An 11351-nucleotide genomic window follows, 5' to 3' on the forward strand; every position below is an offset into this window, starting at 1 on the left:
ACAATTATCGATATTAATACATTTAGCTATTTACCATAGTAAATGTAATAAGTTACCGCTTGGTTACCGTGGTAACCGGTAATGGACACTAAATCTATAATACCTAACGGATCTAAACAATTTCATGTCTTATTAGATTTTACAAAACATTCCCTGTTCAAAATATATTTTCCGATGGTAAGAAGGCCTCTAAATTGCCGAGATTTTTTTTAATAGTATTGTTGTCTTGATGCATGAGAAAAACCAGTACCAAAAATGGGCATTCTCCTTTCATCAAAATCGGTCCAGTAGTTTATGAGCCTATTAATTACAATCAAACAAACAAACAAAGTTTTCCTCTTTATAATATTAGTGCAGATAAATAAATAATAATTCAATTATACGTTCAAGTCAGAAGCTTATACAATATCAATTAAAAATTGATTAAAATCAATTAACAAAAAAAAATTGGTGATTGAGTAATTGATTTTCATATTTCATGATTTCACCTTTTTTCAATTAACAACCAGTCTATGCTTTTCTAAATATGTAAAATTATTATTTTATACTATAAAAATATACGCCAGCAAATATTACTAACAACACTTATTTCATGCCCAATGTCATATCTTAAATTTTTAATCTATGACAAAATGTCGCCCGCCAAAAATTTTGCTCTAACTAAGTTTTAAAAATTATTATCTAGTTACTTACTGATGAAAAGTTATTCCTTTGCACTTTTCCGTATTCTTTGTATTATTTGTGCAATATCGTAACACACACGTAGGCATATTTGATGCGTTTCACTTTAAAACAAATAAAAAATGAGCGTGACGTTCGCGCCAATGAGCGAGCAAGCGACTGAGTGCAGTTACGCCACATGACGTATGTTGAGTGGAACATATGTGATGTAGGCGGTATCGTCTCCATATTAATATTATCTCAATGTTGAAAACACACAATTTATATTTATTTTGATAGAAATATTATTTTCATGATTGATGATTGATGTCAAATGTCAAAAAAGTAAATAAAGAGGTTGCCATACATGGAATTTTGGATTCCATGAATATGTAATTAATAGAACATTAATTAAACGATTGATATAAAAAATATCGAATTTGATTAAAATTAAATTAACTGCCATGTTTTTTTGTGCATAAAATTTGCTTTTTTTATATGCAATTGCAATTGTAATAATGCGAAAATTAATATAACTAATTTTAATTTACTATCTATTCCCTAAAACTAAGCTAAATTTCTTGGAAAAAGAACACTAAATTTTTTAGGTCTATACTATAGTTACTGATTGGTTACTGATAATCGTTAGTTACCGACCGATTTCGGTCGATATCGATGTCGATTAGTGTCGAGACTACGCCTACTGATTTTTCAAACTTAAAATGTCTTTATGTATCATACATTGCACTTGTAAGATAATACATACACACACATATTAAGAAAAAACACTATTTTTAACATTCATGATATTTTTGGATGTCATTTTTGTTATTTAAACTAGATAAAAAACAGTTTAAAAAAGTTCTGTCTTGGACGTCCGTGTGTCTGTATGTGCGGAGGATTTTCTTGTTAACACGATAGCGACCGAAATACTTTACTAATCGAGTCTTTTTTTTTCTCTTACGCTTGAGTATGCTCAGGAATAGAACCCTTTCATTTTTCAGGGTCTGATTCGATGTGGTTTAATTGTTATTAAATAAACAAAAAAAAATATCGACTGTTCTCCATAATTTTAGTATATCTATATATATATTCTTTATTTTATTTTATTTTTTTATATTTATAGTGTACTCAAAATTCACCATTATAAACTCGATTCTTTATACTATAAGCCAAGGTTTAAAAAAATAAGTTGGTAGTCAGTCCCTTAAACCTGCGCAGTTTCACATCTAGGTGGGGCCACAAGAAAAATAGCTCAATTATTACGGTACCGCTTTCTTTACTTTTCCAACTGTTTTATTTTATTTCTTTTTTATATTTATAGTGTATAAATAATCAATTTTATTGTAAAGGATGAGATTATGAGGCGTGCACTTTTGGATTTTCCAAACTATTTTTGTATTTAGACTCGATTTTGACGCACTTTAAGTGGCCAGATTTAATCCAAACTTTGTACACTGATCAATCATCGGTGACAATACAATATATTTGTATTTTTTTTACGTAGGTAACTATGTAATATGATGGTGAGTATATTGTATTCTGTCTATTAACACCTTATTATAATATCGTTTAAATGTAACAGTATCTACTATCCGGAGTATCCGGAGAATGTCATAGGTATTTTTGTACCAAGCAAGTGTTGTTGGGAGTAGAAATTAATTATTGTCACCGCTTAATACCGCATCACCGCTTACCAATAAGAACGTAGCAATATGGGTACAACCACGGAACATAGTTAGTTTTATATTATAATTTTAAGCGTTAATTAAAAACGCATTTTAATGAGCGTGCAATGACAACTGACGCGCGACGTGTGAACACCGCTTAATTAGTTACACACGTCTCAACATTTATAGTAGAGCCATTTTAATAGGCAACATTTGACAGTTCAACAAAATTCAACAACGTAACCTAGTAACGACGACATAGAATAACATGATATTTCGTTTTGTTAGAACTGCACATTTGCTTAACTTTTTTCAATTACGATTACATATTTATAATAATAATGACCGATAGAAGTTATTTTAAGATTTCATTTTACTGATAAACCATCCTAAACATAATAAACAATTTCTGAATTGAAGAACTGACGTCGCTACAATTTTGTGTCAATAAACCTTTTTTCTTTTTAAATACTAGAGACGTTACTCTAAAAATCGAAATCTGACATCTAGAATCGAATGCATTGATTACTTGTGAATAAAAATCATCATAAATTAATAAATTCGATTGACAAATGTTTCAAATCCGTATCGATTAATACACTTTAATCGATGTTTTTAAGCAGGTTACCTCTCTTCGAAGATAAAATTGATAGACGTCAAATGTTGCCTATTAAATTGGCTCGACTATAATAGTTCATACATTTTATATGGGATCTATACTAATATTATAAAGCTGAATAGTTTGTTTGTTTGAACGCGCTAATCTCAAGAACTAGGTACTGGTCCGATTTGAAAAGTTATTTCGGTGTTAGATAGCCCATTTATCGAGGAATTGTTATAGCGGTCCGCCCCCGACCCGACCGCTAGTGGTCCGCCCCGGCTTCGCCCGTGGTACATATTTCGCAATAAAAGGTAGCCTACGTCATTTCTAGGGTATCAAAATATCTCCATACCAAATTTCATGCAAATTAATTCAGTAGTTTAGACGTGATTGAGTAACACACAGACAGACAGAGTTACTTTAGCATTTATAATATTAGAGTATGGATATAGCATCTCGCTGAGACAAACAGGAACGGAGCACTGCGGGTAAAACTGCGGAGCACAACAAATAGTTCATACATTTTATCACAGTATAATACTATCTATAAGTACTAGATTTTATGTTGGAAAATAAATATTTGCTAGAACCGCCTTAACAAAGAATTTCAACTGATTCTTTCCTGTCTTTATCTGTGATCCACTGACCACTTCACTATTCACTAAACTAATTTTAAGCGACCAGTTACGAATTATTATCACCCATGGTGACAAAATATGTGTTGGTAGGAATTTATTTTATAGGTACGTATATGATAAGTGTAAGATAAATGTCCAAATTTAAAACTTTAATCCGTAAGACAATATGAACGATAAATAACTACTGACCTGATTTTGTAAAGATTTCCATACAAAGTAAAATATATGCCTATGCCCGCTCTTAAATTAAATGTCTATTAGTTTAGGATATTAATTAAGCGTAATATTTATAAAAAAAATGTCGTGTATGCCAAGCACACGTGTCAGAAGTGAAACTTCATTGGCAAGATTCAAAGATACCAAAATCGTCGCCTTACTTCATAACGTGACGGTATTGCCATGACACGACCATGGAATTTTAATCTCAACGAGCCTAAAGAAGTTTCCATTCAAAAATATTTCATACTTTTAAGTTTAGTTGAATTTGTGTGCACCTTGAACAACGAAAAAACTAGTATTAAAATAATGGAAGACTAGAAAGTGTAATTATTAATGCCCTATGAATTAACATAGGGAAGTTAGGTAATAAATTAGTTAGTAGGGATGTATATTGTATAGTTATTTTCCCCAATATTATGATAGACGTCCCAATACATAACTACACAGACCAATCGACAAAACTGTGCTAAGAATCTTGAAAATATCATTAGCCCTTATCGCTTATAGGGTTGAAAAGTGAAGTAAGTTTGCATAAAACTGCGTCAGTTTTGTTCACGCCAACGAAGACAGAAAGCTCGATACAATACACTCTGTTTCACTATATCTGTGGTTGGCAGCTTATTTATAAAGGTGCCGCGTCGTCACCCGTCATTACCAAACTGTTTGTCAACCGTTTCTGATGACTTAAAGATCAGTGATGCAAGTTAATTTGTGCAAAGCGTAGAGAATCGGCTAATCTATCACACGTGTCGCTAAATAAAACTAATAAACGATACTTTATAACAATTAAATAAAATTGAGCGTCAATTTTGTGGTGTGAACTAATGTGTGGGTTAATTTACCAAACGTTTGTTTCAATTTATAAGATGATTCTACGACTATTTTTTATAATTTAAATAATGAGTAGCGGATATCAGATCCATCAAAACATGAGTAAAGTCGGAAACTAGACCTTTTCGGAGATTTGTTAAAGCAAAAGCCATATTTTAGAACAAAAACTTTATTCACCACTGTCAATCTTCACGGAAGTTTCTAACGAATCTAGTACATGCTCATTTCATTAACGTACAGTAAAAATATGCAAAAAAACATACCTTAGTAACAGCTGTAAAGTAACAATTAATTTGTACCTACTTATAGTTAGAATATCTTATCTGAGATTTGCGTTATCATTAATTTATTCAGGTAATAATAGTATACAATAGCTTATCATTAATCATTATACAATTTGATATTTTACAGAATTATTTTGTACTAGCCTCCGCCCGCGACTCCGTCCGCGGATGTCGGTCTTCGCGTGGATGGTTTATCCGTTTTGAGTAACTCTGACAATGACATCTTATAAATATCTATTGTACCCAAATACGGCTAGGCCTATTAATACGCAACGTGTGTTCGCGGTTCTACAGAACAACGTCTATGGATAAAACTGAAAAATTGAGATTAATTTTTTTTCTACGTATTTTTCCAGGATAAAAAGTATCCTATTTTACGCCCAGGATAATAAGGTATAATTATACCAAGTTTCATCGAAATCGAACCGGTAGTTTTCACGTGATGCCTTCACATACAGACAGACAGACAGACAGACAGACAGACAGACAGACAGACAAAAATTTTTTTAATCACATATTTGGGTTTGGTATCGATCCAGTAACACCTCCTGCTATTTATTTTTTCAATATTTTCAATGTACAGAATTGACTCTTCTACAGATTTATTATATGTATAGATTTACAAATGACCCTTAACTACATTATGTACAAACTTCGCCCAGCGCTTATCGAATTCGTGTACCATTTTATCTTTGTTCCTATACGTGCTATAGTATATTGAATTAAGTGCTAACTGCTTAAGGAGTTTAATATCAGCGTGTCGACTCGCGACACCAACAAACGTCACATAGAAGTCATGAGATAAAGGATCTGCTTCCCACAAACCTGGGTCATCACTAGATATAACAACAGGCAGACCCTGGGCTATGAAACTAGCTAACGGATGATTTCGGACATCCTCAACTAACTTCAGCACTGCGTTCGATATAACATTCACTTCTATTGCAATATCTCTCTTTTTAACTTCTTCTATTAAAACTGGGTGCTTGATGAGAGCAAAAGCATGACCAATTCTCCGAGCGTTCAGAACGATTGCATCAACTATATTTTCATCCGAACTCGTCCCGTACCAATTCGTTTCACCCGCATGAAAGAAATAATCAAATGTATTTTTTTCTTTGACCAATTCTTTTAAGAAATCTTTCGTTGGTGTGCCTAAATCTTCTTGACCAACCAAATCAAAACCGGCTAAGAAATCTGGGAATTCGTCTTTTAATTTCTTTGCAATTTTTATGTAGCCATTCACCCTTCTAGAATCTACAGATCTTAATGGAGCATAGATAAGTTTTGCTCCAAAGAAACCGGGATAATCCTCCATAAATTTTTCCACGACCTTTTTATAAGATCTTGCTGTTTCTAGTTCATCATAAACTTTTCCATCTATATCATATAGATGCGGTAGAACACTCCTTATTTCGAGATACATAACATTATCTTCTCTTAAAGCTTTTAAAGTATCATAAAAGTATTGTTCCCAAACTGGTTTATACGTAAACAGGGAAGTACTCACAATAAAATATTGAGCAAACTTACTCCACACCAAATTAATATCACTATAAGTTTCGTTGGGTTTATCGGTTAGAAGCGTAAAATATTTTCTAAGCTCAGCATCGAACTTTTCAATATTTCCCGAAGAATATCGAGCATTTTTCATGAGTTGCCATTGAGTCATACAATCAACATCAGGTGTATCGCTTGAAAACAATAAATGCAGATGATTTTCTTCAAAACACACATACAAATTTTTCCAATACGTTAGTGCTAAAACATAATCTGGGCTTAAAATGCCTGTATCGTGGGCATGCAACACCGCACCTTTAGGCATTTGTTTAATAATTTTGTATAATGCAGACTTCTTCACTACATCTTTATATTCAAAGAAATGTTTGGAAAAATTGTAAAACTGGGGATTCGCGAATCCGTAGTCTAGTTCAGTTGTTTTCAAATTCATTATAATTTCGTTCGCCTGTTCCTCTGTGTCATCCAAGCTTATATCACTTCCGATCATCATGTTTATTTCCTTTTGTATCAACTTGTCCCTTTCACTCAAAGCTTTTTCCAATGTTAAATCTGATTTCACCGGCACCAAAATCGATATCACAGAGAACACGACCACCGTCCACATTGTCATTGTTATTGGAATTACTCAACGTCCGAAACTACTTATAAGTTAAACTTATCGAGTGCAAGGTTGCAATAAAAAAACTGTATCGAAGAAAAATCAGCACCTTGACGATGCAGTAACAACAATACGAGTAGTCGATTGAATATGTATTAAAACACTAGATAAACGTACCGAATGTTATCTACGTAACGTAAGAAGTAATCGGAAACTTTATCGGCAAATACATTTGGGATTATGTTGATAGTAAACGAACGAATGCTTACTATTTCATTATCGCTTATCAATACGTGCAAGTGGCTGATCTCCAACTAGTTAAACATTAATACGACTTGTTCCACGAGCAAACAATGCGTTCATTCATTGAATATGAATGATGACTTATTCATAATTATCACGCTTGTGGGTATTAATAAATTTGCTTGTGTTGTCATTACTTTGAATAAATTATAAATTAAGTAGATGTTTGCTCATCTATATTACCTTGATGCTGCAAGCTAGGCAAAGACCACGATTTTGTCCACGTTAAATGAGATCAAAATTACCTATAAACTGTTTTATACTGAAGCAGATTAGCCTTTTAATTCACACAATATTACAATAATAATTTTTCATTTTTGAAGAATTGGATGTATTTTAAATTTGCAATAATATGTTTCATACTCGGCACATCAGGTCTTATGGAACATCATGGTATATAATAATTAAGCTCTCACTCTAAAAATTATCCTCTAGAAGTAAACAGCTCGTCCCGCATCCGAGAACAATCCAAAATCACAAGCGCAGAAAGCCATTGTTGGGAATATTTAAGGGGTGTCATCCATAACTTGAATGAGCAATTTGGAGATTAAAGCGAGGTGACTCCAGCCATCGAAACATCCCAATATCATACGCGACTAGTGTGTCGCAGCCATATTTTTTCTTTTTCACAACGAATGCGTACAACGGGGCGGTTCTATGTTAAAGTGCCACTTAAACCTTCCCCAACCCTTTTCGTTGCATAAAATCAGCATGGCGGATGAGACGGCCTTTATTTCTTTTCAGATTTATTTTTTAGTTTCTTTATAGCGTTGCTTTGAAAACGAAACCCCTTTTAGACGCCGCTAGCTGTAATTTACACCAGTACCGAGTGAGTTTTAGTAAATTTCATCGTTTAAAACGGCTATAGAAATTGCGGGCATTATGCGAGATCGTTTCGGCTGCTCTTAAAAAAGATCTTTTTTTCATTTTTAATTACGTGGGTACTTAAAGTTGTTTAAATTTAGTCGTTTTACTCGAGCTGCAGTAAATTAGCTTTTGCCACATAGAATGCAAAATGCTGGGTCTTTTAAAGAGAAATAAAGGATTTTTAAATGACGAACTAACGAGTAAAATGGTTATTTAAAAGGTAAAGTAGACCTGTCGCAGGTCTCCAGTGAAACTTAAATTTACTGCAATTTTAATATCATCTATAATAAATAAACACGAACACACTTCCTGTTTTGACGATTCAAATTTTTATCTAGAATGGTCATCATAACAATTTTTCATCTGTCTATATTTAATTTCAAAGAGAATTATATCTCAATTATAGGGCATTTGTCTCTTTATTGCATAACAAAGTTATATCGGTAGGTACTCGAAATGGAAATGCAGAGCATGAATTGAATGATAATAAAGTGCCATCATCTGAAGAGATAATTAGTACCAATTAATAAATGTCAACCATCTAAATAAACAAAACTATTTCTATACATACCGTGTATTTTGGATTCCTAGTCAATTTATTTGAATGGCTTTTGACAATTTTGCTGCGTTCAGCTCAAATTAGTCTATTTTTTATTAATCGTAACTACTTCACAAAATAAAAACACGATACTAAATTTTCAATCTTCACAAGAACGGCAGACATAGAAAAATATTCGTCAAAAATGCATTCAATATTTCAAAGCGTGCTCAAAAACAACATCCCGAATTTAATCACATCATTGATAATACTAATCATACGTTGAGGGCTGAGGCCGATTACCCCGGCACGCCAGTGTCCGCCCGGCGTCCACGCGGACAATACTCCACTCAAACATAACCATGCGCTTATTATCATTCACTTGTTTATTCACGATCTGTCTTGCAACAGAAGAATATCAAACGAGACGAGCTCAATTACTCCGCGATGAATCGAGACTATCAATAGGAGGTAAAATAATCCTCACAGATAAAGAAACTCTCGTCAATAACTGCCTGATGCAGCACAAGTTCAGAGAAGTGGATTATGGCTTTGCTAATCCGCAATATTATAATTTCTCACGACATTACTTCTCGTACAAAGATCAAATAAGGAAATCCAAAGTTTTCAAGATAATACGAGACATGCCGAAAGGAGCGGCTTTGCATATTCACGATATGGGTATATTGGACCCTGATTACGTCCTGAATATAACATACATGGACAATCTATACGTTTGTTTTCGAAATGATCAATTAAAGTTAAAGTTTTCACACGCACCGCCTGATTCATCGTGCGGATGGCAGCTGATGAAAGACGCGAGATTTTCTTCCAAGAACGTAACAAAATTTGACGCTGATCTGCTGAAATACTTCTCAATATGCGTCGAGAATCCTGATATTATCTACCCGAGTATCAAAGAAGTGTGGGGCGCGTTCACTGGCTACTTCGTAACTGTTGCCCCTATGATGGCCTACCGACCTGTTTGGGAGCAATACTTTTATGACGTTTTGAAAAAGTTCAGAGAAGACAATATAATGTATGTCGAAGTGCGGAGCATCTTGTTAAACTTATACGAATTGGATGGAACGGTGTATGACCCTATAATTACCGCAAAAACATATCAGAAGGCATATAGACGTTTTATGAAAGATTACCCAGATTTTATCGGAGCTAAGCTAATATACGCGCCACCAAGGAATATAGATCGCGCTAAATTGGACGAATATCTAAATCTAGCGTACAGAATAAAAGATACCATGCCTGAATTCTTCGCTGGCTTCGATCTAGTCGGTCAAGAAGATGTAGGAAGTCCTTTAGTAGAATTCATCCCGCAATTGAGTGCTGCTGCGAAAGATTTCAACTTCTTCTTCCATGCGGGTGAAACTGATTGGTACGGAACTTTTACAGATGAAAATCTAGTTGACGCTGTGCTATTAGGTGCTAAAAGAATAGGTCACGCGTACGCGCTGCCCAAACATCCGATGGTGATGAAAGCGGTTGTTGAAAACGACATTGGTTTAGAAGTGAATGTGATATCGAACGCTGTGTTAGCGTTAGTGCGTGATGTTAGAAACCATCCGTTAAGTACTTTCATTGCCCAAGGTTTGCCAGTAGTGCTATCCAGTGATGATCCAGGAATCTGGCAAGCTGACCCGTTGTCTGATGACTTCTACGTTGCCTTCGTTGGTGTTGCCAGCCGTTTGTCAGACTTGAGGTTGTTAAAGCAACTCGCATTGAATTCCTTAAAATACAGCGCTTTAGATCATAATGATAAAACGCTTGCTTTAAATAAATTCAATCGCCGCTGGAACGAGTTCATTACTAATTTTAACTGTTCACAGTATTGAATAAATATACATAATTCCATGTGAGTAGACCTTATTATTTCTTATCATGTAATAAAAAATCCAATAGATAATAATTAATAAATTAAACTGTGTTAAATGAAAGGCACTTGTAACAATCAAGTTACAACACATGCACACGGGTCAAGCAATTTAATATGGGAGTAAAAATAGCATTTAGAATAGGTAACCTACGACCTATAACATGTTTTACTGACTTTTATCACGTTTTAGCGTAAGTTAAAAATAATCATATTCTGTCAGTCCCCGAAAGTCCCCCAAACATACATAATTCTTTGCCAATACTAGATTATGAAATGGATAACGGTTTCCTTAGGTATGTAATGTTAACAGAAATAATTTGCCAAAACAATTTCTTTTCAATTTTTTTTTTAAGTATAAGTAAGTACTTAGTTACTAATTAAATAAATTGATATTGAAAAATAAATAAATAGGTATTCTTGATATCAATGGAATTTTCTATGTGAACCTAGAAACTAATTTCATAATTGGGCCACGTGACGAAACTTATTACAATCGCTATCGGTTGGAAACAAACGAAAATATTTGTTCCTGTATAGAACACATATATACATATAGTACACATAATGAGAGTAAAACGTACGTACGTAAACGTAGACGTATCCTCCTTATCGAATATGAATCATATAAAAATAAATTATTTACAATCTAACTACAATGCAAAAATAATATAAAAATAAATAAATGCATTTTAATATTCTCAATGAAATCAATATTTGCTATGAACATTTT

At 33.5% G+C, this 11351-nt stretch overlaps 2 protein-coding genes across 2 annotated transcripts; one reads left to right on the forward strand and one right to left on the reverse strand.

Annotated features, from left to right (window-relative positions):
• Nucleotides 1-4916: 4916 nt before the first annotated feature.
• Nucleotides 4917-7113, reverse strand: LOC123700328 (adenosine deaminase 2-like). The gene is made up of 2 exons (XM_045647510.1): nt 5522-7113; nt 4917-5042 (listed from the first exon to the last, which is right to left on the reverse strand). Exon 1 carries the CDS (start codon nt 7032-7034, stop codon nt 5523-5525), a length of 1512 nt encoding a protein of 503 aa, XP_045503466.1. The 5' UTR covers nt 7035-7113; the 3' UTR covers nt 4917-5042; nt 5522.
• Nucleotides 7114-9059: 1946 nt separating this feature from the next.
• On the forward strand, nt 9060-10604 carry LOC123700329 (adenosine deaminase 2-like). Its single transcript, XM_045647511.1, has one exon. The coding sequence runs from the start codon at nt 9093-9095 to the stop codon at nt 10578-10580; it is 1488 nt and encodes a 495-aa protein (XP_045503467.1). The 5' UTR covers nt 9060-9092; the 3' UTR covers nt 10581-10604.
• The last annotated feature ends 747 nt before the right edge of the window (nt 10605-11351 follow it).

This window comes from Colias croceus, chromosome 19, assembly GCF_905220415.1.
Source record: "Colias croceus chromosome 19, ilColCroc2.1".
Taxonomy (NCBI): Eukaryota; Metazoa; Arthropoda; class Insecta; order Lepidoptera; family Pieridae; genus Colias; species Colias croceus.

Coding starts and splice junctions, on each gene's coding strand:
- LOC123700328 (XM_045647510.1), bottom strand. CDS start 7,034: ATGACAATGTGGACGGTGGTCGTGTTCTCTGTGATATCGATTTTGGTG.
- LOC123700329 (XM_045647511.1), top strand. CDS start 9,093: ATGCGCTTATTATCATTCACTTGTTTATTCACGATCTGTCTTGCAACA.